The sequence below is a fragment of the Esox lucius genome, chromosome 6 (genome assembly GCF_011004845.1).
Source record: "Esox lucius isolate fEsoLuc1 chromosome 6, fEsoLuc1.pri, whole genome shotgun sequence".
NCBI lineage: Eukaryota > Metazoa > Chordata > Actinopteri > Esociformes > Esocidae > Esox > Esox lucius.
Window position 1 is genome coordinate 11,613,671 of NC_047574.1, and position 17,187 is coordinate 11,630,857.

General features: G+C 45.0%; 2 protein-coding genes across 10 annotated transcripts in view; one reads left to right on the forward strand and one right to left on the reverse strand.

Annotated features, from left to right (window-relative positions):
• Window positions 1–7,656, reverse strand: part of tet1 (tet methylcytosine dioxygenase 1) — a 38,360-nt gene extending 30,704 nt beyond the window's left edge. For 3 of the 6 annotated variants that reach the window (XM_020047381.2, XM_010870014.4, XM_020047379.2), the window contains exons 1-2: window positions 7,552–7,656; window positions 3,953–6,595 (exon numbers count right to left, since the gene is read on the reverse strand). In XM_020047381.2, coding sequence (XP_019902940.2) covers window positions 3,953–6,412 — 2,460 coding nt within the window. In that variant the 5' untranslated portion in view covers window positions 6,413–6,595; window positions 7,552–7,656. The other 3 variants (XM_020047380.3, XM_020047384.2, XM_020047385.2) reach the window with 3 other exon arrangements.
• Window positions 7,657–7,779: 123 nt separating this feature from the next.
• Window positions 7,780–16,155, forward strand: slc25a16 (solute carrier family 25 member 16). Of its 4 annotated transcripts, none has more exons than XM_034292876.1 (9): window positions 7,780–7,862; window positions 9,190–9,324; window positions 10,169–10,261; window positions 10,408–10,605; window positions 10,834–10,955; window positions 11,710–11,776; window positions 12,753–12,915; window positions 13,522–13,590; window positions 15,274–16,155. In XM_034292876.1, exons 2-9 carry the CDS (start codon window positions 9,228–9,230, stop codon window positions 15,428–15,430), a joined length of 966 nt encoding a protein of 321 aa, XP_034148767.1. In that variant the 5' UTR covers window positions 7,780–7,862; window positions 9,190–9,227; the 3' UTR covers window positions 15,431–16,155. The 4 variants fall into 4 exon arrangements, with proteins under 4 accessions (XP_034148767.1, XP_034148766.1, XP_034148769.1 ...); XM_034292875.1 differs by lacking the exon at window positions 7,780–7,862 and adding an exon at window positions 8,132–8,415; XM_034292877.1 differs by lacking the exon at window positions 7,780–7,862 and adding an exon at window positions 8,431–8,578.
• The last annotated feature ends 1,032 nt before the right edge of the window (window positions 16,156–17,187 follow it).

The window sequence follows — 17,187 nt, forward strand, 5'->3', positions numbered from 1 at the left end:
GGCAATTTTGCATAAACACACATAATTTGATATGTAATACCTAATGACAACATTTCAAATTAGCTATAGGTGACAGTTTGGCCAGTAACTGAAAGGTCACTGGTTTGAATCCCAGAGCTTCCAAGGAGATACATTTGTTGATGTACCCTTGAGGAAGGCCCTTAACTCTAATTGCTCCTGCATCTTACTCTGGATAAGAGCATCTGCTAAAATTAGTAAAAAGTCAAATAAATCAATAATTATAAAAATCAATACAGTGTGATTCTGATGTAACATATTTTCACAAGTCTAATCAAGACATGAAAAATGTGTGTGTTTGTGTCAGGGCTTGGTTTTTGCAGTGGTCTCCAGTGGTAGGCCCAGGAGGAGGCAGTCAGACCAGGAGTGAAACCAGCCCTCACGTGTTCTCCTTCCCCCCTTCACTTTTCCAGTTTCTGTCTGCCTGCTTTCTCCTTTCCTTTCCTTCTCTCATCCCTCACCGACTCTTACGCGCATCGCACTACGTCCACCTTTTCCTTTTCAGCACCACACCAAGGGAACGGCTCTGGCACCATTCACACTGTCCAAACACTGGGAAAAACAGCAGCAGTCTTCCCCCTAGGGCTAGACTTGAACAGAGCTGTCACAGCACTGTAATGTCTCATAAAACATCCCTGAACCGCGAGTCACAATTTTAGAACCCCCAGTGATCAATCAGATACGCTACATGGCAAGCAGAAACTGCATGTACGCAAAACGATGCTCACTTGAAGCAGGGTGACTTTAAGCTTTGTGTTTATTGTTTTTGTTTGGCTGCAGACAGAGGTCTGGGATTGAGAGTGGTCTGTGGTCTGTTTTATATTTTATCAATTCATCAGATGCTCTTATCCACAGCAATCTACAGTTAGACAATGAACTTTCTTCGACAATTCCTTAAACAGAACTATTATAACATTTTAGCATAAATCAACAAAATAATTTGGAAATTTCAAATAAATACTTTGCATTCAAGTGCTTTTGAAAGTATATGGGCTGCACTAGGCTAATTTAGGTCTAGACAATTTTCATGGACTGACTGCAAAGTTCTTGCTGTTTCCGGACACTGAATTGAAATAAATAAACCACAGAAATGCAAAGTTTTTTCAGTTCAGTGCACTTCATAATAAAGTCACACAAGCTTTAGCTTGTTGTGTTGACATCAAAAAGGAATTGCCATTGAGTAGAAAACACTCATTTCTAATCTACCTTTGTAGATGGCATGATTAAACTACATGTTTGACAGTTGACAGTTATACTTTTCATTATCTGGGCGTGAAGTCTGGATTATCAAGACTGGCCTGTCCAGTGAGTTACAGTGACTTAGACACACACACTTAGACACACACTATTTACTGTACATACTTTATAAACACACACTCTACTACAAACAAACTCACTCTCTACTACACACACTCACTGCTTTTCCTAATGGACTGGCAGGCCCAGTTTGATGTGTTTTAGGACGATCCTACAGGAATCCAAGGAGTGTTGAGGCAATGTTGTAGTCTAATTAGCATCTAATACATTTTAGTTGCAGTCTGATATATTAGAGGCCCAAATAAAGTAGGAATTTTGCAACCAAACTGTGAAGGCTCTAAATGGCTTTCCTAAAAACACTCACAGGCCGGTCTGGTTGTTGGCTGCTGAAAAGTCAGACTAGTCTCTCTTTTACACACATGCAGTTGATTCATTATTGTCAATATCCAAATTTGGCTGATGCGAAGATTTTTAAGTGACTGATGAAATATATTTAAACTGCGCCTATATTAATAACATTAACATAAATTATTAAATACATTTACGCTCATTTTCCCAAAAATTTATATTATACGTCCATGTCTGGATAAACCACCATTTTCATATTTCATGGAACCCTGTCTCTCTCCGTCACCCCCTCTCTTTCGCTCCACCTTACCCCTCCTCTCTCTCTCCCTCTCTTTTCCCTCTCTCCCTCCCTCTCTTTCCCATCCTTCTCCTCTCTCTTCCTCTTTCTATATCTCGCAGCTGACCCAGCGATGCTGAGTGTAACAGAACTGAGGTAACAGACGCCTGAAATAAATGACAGGGCATTCCCAATAATGCTCACAAAACCTCTGTCAAGCATAATCCCATCCCTTCCCCTCTCCCTCTCTTTCTCGTTCTGACACACATATACACACACAAGCGTTGATATATGTACACACACACACACGTGCGCATGCACAGACTCATACCTCGTAAAGGACGAATCTCAAAATAAGAAGAAACGACTGACGTATGAATTTAGTACAGCTGGGAATCATTGAATTAACAAATAAACTCTCTATTTCGGTTCACAAATTAAATGACTACTGACATTATCTAGAGACAGTCAACCCACAGCTCATTGATACTAGATATACTTCAGCACAAAGAGTCTAGTCTCAATCAACCCACAGCTCATTGATACCAGATATACTTCAGCACAAAGAGTCCAGTCTGGCTGCCTGCTACATACCCAGTACCTTGGGAACGCTAAGAGCCCACCTGCATTCACGACGCCACTCAGTGGCTCTTCGGTGTACAGAGCCTGGCGAACGGTTTGAGGCTGTTGGAAGTTCTTTCATTTCCTCAAACACACTGCAACCACATGTTGGACTGAAGGCACTTGGCTCTTCTCAAACACTGACACACACACAGACACACAGACACACAGACACACACACACACTAGCACGTGCGCACTCACACACAGGCACCACGTGCTTATCTGCAGCCGGCTCATGTGACAGTGCTTTCCCTTCTGACAGGAAGCATCCACACACACCCACTCACACACACGCACACACTGTCCTACAGAATGTAACTCGTCAATGTTTTCAGGTCATATTCTTATTCTTATTACCAGAATGACACCATCGGGTCGTAAAAATAAATTCACTAATGACACCAACTCTAAGGAATGTCCCTCATGATAGTAAGTAAATCATCCAGGAAGGGTGTCATTATGTGGAAGTGAAACCATCAGTTTAAACAGCCTGAGAGCAGCACAGCAGAGCAGACCACACCTTACATACACACGTACACACCTACACATGCACACACACACCACCGGGGCGTTGTCTCACACACAACCCAGGGCTCATCAATCAACTGATATGAGTTCTGAAACACTGGGCCTGCGGAGGTCCTAGTCCTGGTCCACTGACTCTTCCCTAATGAAGAGTAAACCAACCAAGCGAAAAGGTCTGGGAGCCACTGTGCCGCAGAGTTTACCACGATACTAATTACCACACATCACACTTACAGGAGAGTACCAAATTGCATTACAAAAACACCCTTGACTGGTTGATATGCATGCGTGTTGTGCATACATGTCTGCATGTTGTTTTAGGTAGTCATCTAAAAAACACTGCTTTCAACTGCCTTTGCATCAAATGCTGATCGGTGCTGCTGCAACATATGAAATGCCAGTCAATCCATAATGGCTGATCTCATGGCGAGTTCCTCAGGAGAGGGACCACATTTCATGGCACAAGGTGATGGGGCGTGACTTGGCAAATACGCGCTTTAAATTGTTTGTTACAGCACTGCCGTTTAGCCACTCATGTCGATTTGTAAATGTCAATATGGGGAAAGTATTGTTTATGACCGATTCCTGCAATGTACTTATGGGCGCACTGATAGACGCTGAGCCATGGTCCCCATTATTTCAAAAGAGAATTAGGCAGGTCTGATACTGAAAGGAGATTGACTACTCTACTTATTTATATTTGCAAAAGATGTGTGTAGTTTGAGTAGTTAGCCACATTACTCCAGTCAACCATGTTTGCTTTTAAACTGCTTATAACAGTTAAAAACAAAGTTGGTAAATCGTCTAAAAAAAATCAAAACATTATGAGGCTCACGAGCAGTTTGTAAGCACACTGCTCTGGTTCTAGCCCAAAGTCAACTATTCATCATAGAGAAACTCTTACCTGAGTAGATGTTACTGCAAGCAGTGACATGGGCCTCCTCTTCCTCAGCTCCATACACTTCCTCAGCTTACAGATTTGGTGTCCAGTCCTGCGGTTTAGACAGCAGCTACACTGGCCGCAGTTGATCTTTCTCAGGCAGGGCTCACATCCTCCACACCTACTCCTCTTCTTCTTTTCCCTCCTCTGGGTGATCTGGAGGCGTCTGGAAAAAGACGTTCCCTCCTCTGGCGTTCCCAAGTCCAGGCCAGGGTGTCCAGTGGGGCTAGGAGCCCCAAACCCATGCTCAGACTCAGTGTCAAAGGAGTACGAGGACTGAGTGCTCTCTGAGCTGCAGGAGAAGGTGAAAGAAAACCTGGAGCTGGAGCTCCCATGGTTAGGGTTGGAAGAGCTATTTGGCACTGAAACCAGTTCAGATACAGAGACTGAGGCAATGTCTGAGATTTCTTCAGATCCAGCGGTTGTGTGTTGGAGTAATTGTGGTTTCTTGTCTATGACTGGTCCAGATCCAGTGATTCTAGGTTGGAGTAATTGCGGTTGCTCGTATGCGACCGGTTCAGACCCACTGATTGTGTATCCGAGTAACGGTGGTCGCTCGTCCTGGTTCTTGTTGTGAGGCTTTGGTACAGAACCTATGTCACATAAAGACACAGGCAGGATGTCTTTGTCTGACTCAGTTCCAGGCGTGAAAACGACTATATTTGTGTGTGGGATGATTAATGGTGATGATAGTGGTGGTAGCTCTTCTGGGCTGTGGCTCTTTGGGACAGGACCCAGGTCTGGTATAGACACAGTCATGGCAACATCTTTTTTTATTTCAGACATACTGGTGGAGACCTGCATGTTGGTGTACAGGTGTGACAAAGATGACATGTTTTTGGGGTTGCTGTGTTTCGAGGACTCCATGCTGTTTTCAGTCTCTTTGTCCACTGATTTGAGAGGCTGTCCAGCCTTTAGAGGGAAAGGACACACTAGGCTCTGACTGGGTGCTGGTTTAGCTGAGGTTACACACAGGGAATTGTGGGGTTCACTAAGGAAGGAACCTGAACGACTCAGAGGGCTAGCCTGTGATGTTTCACAGATGTGAGATGGATTTTTTAAGGGTACATGGATTTCAACAGTTCGGGGAAATTGGATTTGTTTAGCACCTTTGTTCACAAGCTTTGTGTCAAATGACACTGTGGCGTATGGCGGAGAGGGTGGGTGAGGATGTGGGAGAGAGGGGGGTGACTGGTCTGAGGTAGCTGTGTAAGAGACAGGTACGGAATGAACAGGTGACTTTGATTGCATCATCAACACTTCATCCTGCTGAGGTGGCTTTTGGGGCTGAGAGAATGACACGCTTTCATCCGGAGATCTACTGACAACCACTTTCTCCCGTCTCTCCTCTTTTTTTTCTTCACCTTCCTTGGTCTCCTTCGCCTTCTCAACTCTCTCTTCAACCTCCCTGCTCGCATTTATTTCATCCGTCTTCTCTTCTATCTCCCCACCTGATTCCTGCCCTTCCTTCTCCAATGTCTCCCTACCTCCGTGCTCTTCTGCATGGGTATCTCTGTCTCTTGGCTCCATGTCAGGCTGCTCATCTCCCAGGTTTGCCTTGGTGTCGTTTTCACCTTCCGAGCTGAATAATTCCGCCGGCATGTCGACACCGTTAGAGTCGTCATGCTCATGACCCTGGCTGAATGAACTGTCCTCATCAATATTGTCAACCAGCGCTTCCTGTTGTTGGTCAACACTGGTGGCCTCAGTGAGCTTTGAGTTGCCCTTCCCACTATGACCAGCAATCTTACCGTGTGGGTCAGCACCTATCGTGTCACCACTGCAGACAACTAACTCTTCCTGTTCCTCTTCAACAGCGAATTCATCAGTCTGCGAGTTCAGAGGTCTAGCCTCATTATCACGGCACACAACGCCCTCCTCTTGTTTACCCACACTGTGGCCTACACTATGAGACTTATCCGACCTTCGCTCACTCCCTCTCTCACTCCCTCTCTGACACCCTGTCCCACTCCCTCCCCTCGCCCCCCTCCCACTGGCTATCTTCCCACGCCTGCTAGGCTTCAGCGCCAAGGGGGGGAACTGCTTGGAGCTCCCCATGCCCCGTAATGACATCCTGCGGCAGGGGGGGTCTTCTCCCACACCATGCTGGAGCTGAGGAACACCCCGGCTTCTTAAATGAACTGACCCTGCGACCCCACCGTGGGCCTGGTTAACTTTTGCAAGCGAGGCACCCGGGCTTGGACCCCGACCCCCACCGGGGCTCCTGGCCGGCTGTGCCTTGGCCCTGGTCGTGGATCTTCGCGTCGGTTCTGGTTTCGACTGCGGGCTCCCCGAGGTACTCCCTCTTGGCTTGCTAGAGTTGGAGGTTTGCCTCTTGGTGGTGCTGGTTGTGGCTATCAACTTGCTGCTATTCCTTGTCTGTGGTGGAGGTTGTCTCTTAGAGGGTTTGGGAGTAGGAGGCATAGTGGAGAATTTGAGAGGGAGGAGATGGGGCAGCCGGCATAGGAACCAGGTGAAGTTTGGTCTCAGCTGTGCTTCAACTTTCCCTTTTTTTCTCTCTTCCTGCTTTTTTAGAGGATTACTGACTCACACAGAAAACAAAATGCTGAGTTATTTTCCCACCATGTTGAAAAGGTTTACAAAGACCTGGAGGGAATTGTAGAAGAAAACAGATCAGGTTGGAACCGTTTCCAGTCCATGCATGCTATAACACAACCAGACATGTCCACTTTGATTTTCTTTTTCTGAATAAAATAAATACATCTTGAGAGCCTAGAAACTGTTTTATAATTTTAAGCAGACATTTTGATTTTTTTTATTGCAGGTTGCATTAGGAAAATAAAATGTGTGTCTATGCAAACAGAAAATGTATGTGGCATCATGTATCTATGTGGGTTAGTGGTATTGGGTTAGAACTTGTCGAGATACCAGCTATGTCCTTCAACTATTGTTCAGTAAATTGGCCTAGTGAACCCGCAGTTATCCTTTCAGTTATCCCTACAGTGTCCCTTTAACGAAAGGAATGGCGCTGGGCCTGCCATGCCAAACAGGGTCCATATTTGGCTGGTCACCCAACACCGTCACAAGTTCACAACAAAAAACACCTTGTCAAACCAATGATCTGTGAAGTGGATCGACATGATTATTACAATGTAGCTAACGCCGGACTGCAAAATTACATTTCGTATACGGCTAAATAAAATCCTAAATACATGTAAAATAATATATGTATCCTACCTATTAATCAATAGACATGTTACCCGACGGTGGTACGTATTTTCAATTTAAGGCTAGCCGTATAGTTAAAATCCAAAGTATAGATATACACACACACGACACCGGACTTGGCTCATGGGCTACTTCTTTTCCGCACGAGTTTAGGGACGGAAGCCAACAATGTTGTTGCAACATTGCCGCGTCGAGCAGAGCAGTTTCTTTTTACACTTGACCGAATGTCCGAAAAAATATATAGTAAAGTATTTGACATTCGTGGAATTGGATGTCCGTCTAAGCGATTCGTGAATGTCACAAATATGATGTATTGTTGTTGTGCATTTTATTTACACGTTGACTTTAAAAGGCAGCTCAAATACTTTACATACCAGAGAGAGACAGATGTACTGTCTGAATTGCTAATAATACTCCACTCCATAGGTTTCCCTCGGAAATATGGCTGGTTAGCTCTTCTTTACAACGCTGCTACATTGGCACCATTTAGTAATACTGTTTTATCAAGCACCTTTTGAAAGAGTAATATACGCCTGTAGCCATACTGAATAAAACACCATTTAAAGCGTAATCCTTCCTAGTATCAATCCATTCGAGGCAGCCCTCTCTCCCAGACGCGACCTACGGTCTCGAGTCGGCTCGGCTCTGGAGTGAAGGGTCATCGGGAAAACCTGGAATGGAGCAGGTATGCTTGTCCATTTTGTCGTATCCGACAATATCGAACTAAACCTGAGCTAAGACAACACGTCTGTGTGTTCGTCTCTATCAAAATGAATATATGTTTTACAACAGTGTAATAACAACACATTTAAAACACTAGCCTGTTAGGCACGATTACCATGTTACAACGTCCATCTAATTATTAGAACGGTTTTGGATAGTTGACATGTTGTTATTAATTGACACATTTATTGTTTTATTATTCCCTTTCTATTATCTATCAATTGCGTCATTTGCTCGCGACAGTGCACTATGAAGGGCACGAAACACGTGCCTCTATAAACAAATGTAATCCAGTGTAGTCAAATGTTTTTACTGTAGTTTGCTGATCACTTTAGGCTATTTATTAGCTACACATGACTCCCGTAAATAGTGCCGGAAAACTGAACTCACTGAGAGGTTTATTAACTAGGGCAATCAGGAAGCGACGAAGTCTGCCTGCAATGCTAGCGCTGCAGATAGCAATATAGCTCCGTGGTGCAACGTTGGTTCATCTGACAGTGTTGACCTTGCAGTAGGTAAGATGGCTCAGTGAGTTAGCTAGCATTACAGCAATTGCGGATTGAACGTTGAGCGAATGTTTGAACGGTCTGTTCCAATGGTAGACTGGAAATGTATTTGGCTAGCTTGCTAATCTATCTGCTAACGTAACGCGATAGCTCGAGTATGACAGCTAGCCAGGTACATTCACCTCGTCTAAGGTTACTATGTTACCTATGTGTTTTGATACGTGACTAGCTAGTTACAAACCTGGCTAAACTAAACAATTACTTTATTGTGCTTTTTTCACTAATTATCTGCATGCATCGTTAGGCTTTGCATTAGTGTCCCGTGACAGAATGTCATTGTCAGTATATTGGTTGTATAATGATAATGAATTGAATGTAACTATATGTAGCCATTCTTCCAAGGCACTTTAAAACGCTTTAGTAGGGGAAAACGTCTCCACTTTGGCTTAGGTATTAAGTGGAGAGGTGAGGAGTGATATTATGCCAGACAGATTAGCCTGTTTAAATTAGCATAAAAAGACCATGCCATCATCAGGGCCACCACCTGTTCTGGGGCTTGGGCATTCAGTCTTAAGACCAGAGATTAGAACCTCCTAATGTCCCTCCAACACCACATCCAGCAACATCTGGTCTCCCATCCAGAGCCCTTCCAGGACCAACCCTGCTTAGCTTCATCGGCGAGCCAGTGGTGGGATGCATGGGGCTATGCTTCCGGTAATGTTGAGTGATGTCAGTTGTAACAACCGGTGGGAATTAAATGACGTAACTTTTTCCTTTACATAGTTATGGGTTCATTAGGGTCCTGATTGAACGAGCACGTCATGGCGACGGAGGCTGCGGTCTCCACCCCTGGTCATCCAGCAATCCCCAGCCATGCTCAGGGGGACTATCACTTTGTCCGTTCCTTTGTGGCGGGAGGTAAGGGAAATCGCAGACTTCACTAGTGATTATCAAGCATAAATGCTACACCGAACATACTCATTAAGTAAAAAAAAAAAAAAAAGCCTGGTTCTGATGTATAGGCCTTCATATATGTCTACACCTTGGCAAAATGGGATGCATTTACACTTCGTGGGCTGGTTTCACAGACCCAGAATAAGCCAGCTCCTCTTGAACCTGGATTAAAAAACAGTTTTTAACTGAGGTTCTTTAGTGAAAGTGCATTTTAGTCCAGATTAAGCTATCTAGGGCAGGGAACATTGACACTTAATGTGCTGTTTTTTTTATCCTGTACAAATATATAGGTACAGTACCCAGGGAAGCCACTGAGTCATCATAGGACCCAGTTGTCATAATTGTTACTCTGTAATCACCCATCTGCCTGTTATGTCGGTGTTATTACTCTGTAATTAGTCATTTAAACATGGAAGCACAATAGCCAGTTCAACATTATTGAACTTTAACTATTTTCTACATCGTAGTAATTTAGGTCACGCGCCTCCAACTCGATAGGCCGGTTAGAACCCTGGATGGATTAACTGACAAACCAACAGTAGAAGGCCAGCAGTAGAATCCATTAGATTAGATTCAACTTTATCATCATCGAACAGCACAAGTACAGTACAATGAAATGCAGTTAGCATCTAACCAGAAGTGCAAATAGGAAAGGGCAGAAATGTACAAGTATCTACAGTGTCCTCCATCTAAACTCACATGTCTTGTTTCTGGGTGAAGCACGTTTATTTCACCAGTAATTTCCTGAATATTAATTGAATGTTTATTTGACTCAGAGTTGCTGATGTTGATGTCTGGATGTGTTTAGGTGTAGCTGGATGCTGTGCCAAATCCACCATCGCTCCTCTGGACAGAGTGAAGATCTTACTCCAAGCCCACAGCCCCCACTACAAAGACCTGGGTAAAGTCTGGTTAACACTGCTGATTTGGGATTGGGGTTTTGTGACATCTGTCCATAACATGTTTGTGTTTCCTTTTGTAACACATTTCATCAGTGTGACATGTATCCTTTCTCCCGTTGCTCTCTCCGCTCTTTCTGTCCTCCAGGAGTGCTAGCCACTCTCCGTGCAGTGCCAAAGAAGGAAGGTTACCTGGGGCTGTATAAAGGCAACGGCGCCATGATGGTCAGGATATTCCCCTATGGAGCCATCCAGTTCATGGCCTTCGACAAGTACAAGAAAGTCCTCAGTAAACAGCTGGGCATCTCTGGACACATCCACCGGCTCATGGCAGGTTCACTGGCAGGTGAGAGAAGCTGAGTGCGGACATGAGGCCTCTCACAGGTCAAAACGGGACGGTCCAAAGGGCAGCACATGGACGACTGGAAATGCTCAAACCATCTGTTCTCACTCCGGATTGATTCAGTTACAATAGTGTTCGCAATTGTTTCGTCAAAACGGCCGCATTCGTCGTTGTTGTGCTGACGTTATTTCAACTATGCTGTTGTTTTTCTTTGCTGTGTAATTTGCTCAGGGATGACAGCGGTGATATGTACCTACCCTCTGGATGTGATCAGAGCTCGTCTGGCGTACCAAGTCAAAGGACACCATCGCTACACTGGCATCGCAAACGCCTTCCAGACAATATACATAAAGGTAGGCTTTTTTCGCCTATCTTGTTCCAACCTATAATTTTTTTAATTCCTACTTATGGCTGGGCTAGACTAGAGTTTAAGAGCTCATGGTGATCAATTGAGACGTGCTACACCACAAGCAAAAGCGATGCGTCTTCATGATTTTACGCTTCCAATTTATTTGTCTTGTGTAGCTAAGACAAGACAGATGCAGGAAAACAACTGCGTAATCCAATGTGTTCACAAACATTTATAAAGGTAAACCAAACAGTTCTAGAGTTCACCCTGCACAGATTGAAAGGTTTGTTATTGTAGCTTCTAATAAAACAAGATAAAGCTAAGTTGAAACAGTTGTTACCATAATATGATGACATTGCTGCAGAGTTGATAGAAGACTATTTCCTTGCTCATCTGAACATAGTTATAAATGGATAGAATGAATGCTTCTTGTTGACATCTACATGTTTTAATTGACATCAACTTTTTTTTGTTTAGTCTCTGCTTCTCGTGGAGCAAAGCAGTTTAGGAACAGCTGCAGTAAAGGCAATTCTCTGTGCAACATTTAAAGGGCATCATTTTGACCGGTTTTACAGACTATAAACCTTTTAAATACCTGTTTTCCGTAACCATGACGTCCTTGGAGTTGAAGAGTAGCGTAGACCAATTATAACTTGAGTCATTGCAAGTTTTCCTACCCCATGTGTCTATGTGATTTGATGCTCTACTTGATGCGTTGTGTTCATCTTTCCTTGAGCTAATTACCCTTTCTATTTAAGGAAGGAGGAATCCCAGGCTTCTACAAGGGGCTGACCCCAACCCTCATTGGCATGGCTCCATACGCAGGTGACAGCACACACACACACACCATACACACATTCCTTCAAATGAGCCCAACAAATGAATTTCAGCTGACGTGTTACAGAGGTGTCTGTGAGCCAGCACTCTCAGGGATGGAGGTAGCTCCTCCCCCACCACATAGTGAGGACATGCCAACACTCTCAGGGATGGAGGTAGCTCCTCTCCCACCACATAGTGAGGACATGCCAGCACTCTCAGGGATGGAGGTAGCTCCTCCCCCACCACATAGTGAGGACATGCCAGCACTCTCAGGGATGGAGGTAGCTCCTCTCCCACCACATAGTGAGGACATGCCAGCACTCTCAGGGATGGAGGTAGCTCCTCCCCCACCACATAGTGAGGACATGCCAGCACTCTCAGGGATGGAGGTAGCTCCTCTCCCACCACATAGTGAGGACATGTCAGCACTCTCAGGGATGGAGGTAGCTCCTCTCCCACCACATAGTGAGGACATGCCAGCACTCTCAGGGATGGAGGTAGCTCCTCCCCCACCACATAGTGAGGACATGTCAGCACTCTCAGGGATGGAGGTAGCTCCTCCCCCACCACATAGTGAGGACATGCCAGCACTCTCAGGGATGGAGGTAGCTCCTCCCCCACCACATAGTGAGGACATGCCAGCACTCTCAGGGATGGAGGTAGCTCCTCTCCCACCACATAGTGAGGACATGCCAGCACTCTCAGGGATGGAGGTAGCTCCTCCCCCACCACATAGTGAGGACATGCCAGCACTCTCAGGGATGGAGGTAGCTCCTCTCCCATCACATAGTGAGGACATGTCAGCACTCTCAGGGATGGAGGTAGCTCCTCTCCCACCACATAGTGAGGACATGCCAGCACTCTCACAGTCACTACTCTTTTATTCTGTTCTCTCAGTTGCTGGACACATTTATGTAATCGTCTTCTGCTCTCAATCTCTCCCTCCCTCCACTCTCTCTCCCTGCACTCTCCCTCCCTCCAGGGTTCTCCTTCTTTACCTTTGGCACGTTGAAGAGTCTCGGTCTGACCCACTTCCCCGAGCTGCTTGGACGACCGTCCTCAGACAATCCAGAGGTGCTGGTGCTGAAGACCCATGTCAACCTGCTGTGTGGAGGGGTGGCTGGGGCTATCGCACAGACAATATCGTAGGTTGATCGTCTGAATGAATGAATGCCTGCTGTGTGGAGGGGTGGCTGGGGCTGTCGCACAGACAATATCGTAGGTTGACCGACTGAATGAATGAATGCCTGCTGTGTGGAGGGGTGGCTGGGGCTATCGCACAGACAATATCGTAGGTTGACCGTCTGAATGAATGAATGCCTGCTGTGTGGAGGGGTGGCTGGAGCTATCGCACAGACAATATCGTAGGTTGATCGTCTGAATGAATGAATGCCTGCTGTGTGGAGGGGTGGCTGGGGCTGTCGCACAGACAATATCGTAGGTTGACCGACTGAATGAATGAATGCCTGCTGTGTGGAGGGGTGGCTGGGGCTGTCGCACAGACAATATCGTAGGTTGACCGACTGAATGAATGAATGCCTGCTGTGTGGAGGGGTGGCTGGAGCTGTCGCACAGACAATATCGTAGGTTGATCGTCTGAATGAATGAATGCCTGCTGTGTGGAGTGATTGGATTGAAAGACATGCGTCAACTTGACAGTGTGGTGGTGATTGACCTGCTGGACGTATCGGGTGGGTTGAATGATTTGATTGATTGACAGACCTGCTCCTTCTCCGCGCCTCCTCCCCCAGATATCCTCTGGATGTTGCCAGGAGACGGATGCAGTTGGGTGTGGTGCTCCCTGACTCTGAGAAATGTCTGTAAGTGGCTCAAACTTCCTCTTAGAACCCCATATTCCTTTCCATATAATTTAGTTAATTATGATCTCAAAGGCAAAATACCCAGTTTGAATTCTTCGACGTGGCTTTGATATAGGAGTTCAGTTGATTGTGGGTATCCTTGAGTCCTCAGCCCGGTTAGCTCCTCCAGAGGACTAAAGCAGCGGAACGTGAATGAATCTTTCACCGTGCCACATCATTACTTCCCACCTGGAACTCTGTCCTTCTACCCTTTATCCCTCTAATAATGTTTAAAACAAATCTTTTGCAGCAGCTACTGGCTGGGCTGGGTAAGAATAGTCTCCTCAGAAAACCAGCGGTCTTTCTTTTAATCTGTTCAGTTAGTGACAGGCAAATAGGGCTGGATATAAAAATCATCTTTGGACGGTAACTGTATATATCGCAGTATATTTTTCCTTTAATTAGAGAATGAACATGTTTAGCAAGGAGAGCAAGACCCTAGGAAGGCAACTACATATTTCTAGGAGTTAACTATTATGTTTCTGCTGTGCTATTCTTTCAGTCTGTTATGTATTTGGCCAAAATAGCAATCCAAATAATGTAAATGTCTTCAGGTAACAGCTTACAAAATAACGAAGTTTTTGTAACCACTACTATTCTATGATTACATTACAATGTCTGAATTACATGACTTTCCTAATTCTTGCCCACATTTCGTCTTGAGGTGACATAAGGTTACACATATTACCACAACTGTTACCCAACATTCTTTTCAGGTAGCTGTTTTAGCCAGTGGTCTGACGTTGAATCAAACCATATCCAAACGATGGCGGAAGCCTCCTTCGTTCTAACTAATCGTTTTTATTGGGGGAACAGAAACGGAAGCGCTGTGTAGTAATTCTATATAATCATAGTGTCTCTTAACGACTGACAGAAATAAATGGAGTCATAATAAACACGTGCGCATCTCCTTGCATCATTCCACCATTCATTTCTGGTTACCATTATTTGTGACAATAATAAAGAAATTCAAATCGATGAAACGGCGAATGCATCTTGCCACTACGTTTAGTGAGGATGATAGGAAGGCAATGAAGGGGGACCTGAGCTGGATAGTTACAGAACTTTGTTGCACCTTGTGGTCACAGTCTTCCAATTTATAGTTAGTTGTCACCTCCGTGCCCAGCAGCCAAGAAGAGGTTGCAAGAAAAATGCCTTTCTGAGAGGGACCGACTAATGTAAGAGCCTGGAGCTCGCTGAAAATGAATGGCACTTAGATTGGAAACAGGTGGGATGGTCTGATGCAATAAAAATTCAGCATACTGGCCATAATGAACCTAAAACCTGCTGAAAAACATGGTGGTTGATGTTATGTGGCTGTTTTGCCTCTCCTGGAGCTGGGGCCCTTGTCAAGGTCAATTCTTACATGACCTTAATAAACTTGAAACTTGACCTCTTACAAGTCCCAGGAAATGTTTTCTGTCGGGTCCTGTCAGATTCAGGCTGAAACGGAGAACTGTTCTCTCTTAGCCTGCACTATTAGCACAGTTTATAACTCAGAAACCGACTGACCCTGGCAGGCTAGCCTTTTCGACGCCTCCCAACCAGATGTGTTGTCATTTTAGAATTCTGTTGCTGTTGTTATTGTATAATGAACATCTGTTTGTGTGTGTTTGTGTTTCCCGCTCGTGTCCTGCTGCCCAGCACTCTGACCAAGACGCTGAAGTATGTGCACCACCAGTATGGGGTGAAGAAGGGTCTGTACCGAGGCCTGTCTCTCAACTACATCCGATGTGTGCCCTCTCAAGCCGTGGCCTTCACCACCTACGAGTTCATGAAGCAGACCCTGTACCTCAACTAGCTGCTGTCACAACCGGATCGCCAACGTAGGGACCCGTTCAGTAGTGAGAAGACATCCTTACATTTCCCCCCAAATAATGTCTGTCTTGAAGCAGCCTGAGCGGGGGGGGGGGGGGGGGGGGCTGCTTGTGCTGTATGTTTTGAGAGCTTTAGCAACCGCCCTGAATACCTCCTGCAAAAATGTGCCCGCAAATGAATTGATTTGACATGTAGTTTCAAAACGTTCATCAGTCCCTTGAGTGTTCCCTAGTGGGCGTGTTCATTGATCCAAGGAAACATGCTCTTTATTCGGTGATGGTGGTCGTCGCGGCTCCGTCACTGGAGTTGAGGTCGTTGGGAAGGCTGCGGAATGCTGGGAACAGGCCCGCATTGGCAGTGTCTCCGTCTTGAAACATCTCAACCTGTGGCATGGCTTTGGACATGTCAGAAACTATTGCCGTGGATACCTACATACAATGCTGCCGCCCCCCTTCGATGGGTTACTATGGGCAGTGAACCCATAACAACTGTGTTTGGTAATGCCATAGCAACCCAACCGCTTGCTCCTTAGGCGTCATCCAGATAATGTCAAGGGGAAGATCACAGGGGCATGTCTGTCTTGTCCAATCCCTGGTCTCCTTTTCCTCGTGTACATGTGTTGTTGTGAGTACAAATTTAAACACAGAGCAATTAAATGTTAAATGTGTAATATGTAGATTATAGGACACGTAAAAAAAAAAAAAAAAACACTCTCCCGAATATTGGGCCGAATTTGCAGAGAAAAGTTAAGCCTAGTCCTAGGCTCAATCCAGTTCTGTGAAGCTGGTACATTGTGTTAAACTGCTTTTTGAGAATCTTGAGGGGAATCCCAATGATAAAATCCTACATATTTTCATTCTTGACGTCAAGTCTTATTGTCAAACATTGAAACGGGTTTGCTTTCAAATTCATTTACCCCATGCAGTTTATAACGTGTGTGCGTATGATGTATCAATTCAGGGTTTAGTGTGTGGTTATTCAGTTCTCTACGGTATTGGTTTGGGGTCCAGTGCTTTTCCTTGGGTTGTAAACAAGTTGCTGTTTTGTCTGTTTACTACAATACTTAAAGCGTTTAGCTGTATAACCAACAGACGCTTTTGTAGACATTGACATTTAGTGTCTGAAATGCCAACCTATTCCCTATAAATGTACAGCACTGATATGCGTGGTTTATCTGATGGGATGTTAGACCGTGACTCTACGTGTCTCTGACTCTGTGGGAACTATGGTTTCTGTGTGGCAAGTTTCCCACCTTGCCCCTCAGTCATGGCCATAATCACACCCGCTTCCAATTGGCTTGTTCATCCCCTGTCCTCCGTTTTGTTTAAAGGTGAGAAATACTATAGGTAATAAATGTACGCTATTAATAACGTATGTAAGTTGTTCTGCATTAGAGCATCAGCTGAATGACTAAAATGCTTGGACGGGGGAATGGGGGTCATTGTGGACACTAGTGTATACACACCAGGCTGCTACTGAGTTTCTACTTTAGCTAGCCTTTAGTCGTTGGCTACAATGAGACAAAGTTGGATTGTAGAATGCTACATTTCAGGTGAAAGACAGTAGAGTAGTGTTGTAGCATGCGGTCATACTTACCTTCCCAAGTTTGATGAGGTAGACCTATCTAGAGAGTGTTTTAAAATGTTCGACATTTGTCTATGGTTCTGCGGTTGCACAGTTCATTCATCCATGTGTGTCTTGCAAGGTGTTAGTGAGGGTTTCAGTAAGCTACTGATCTAG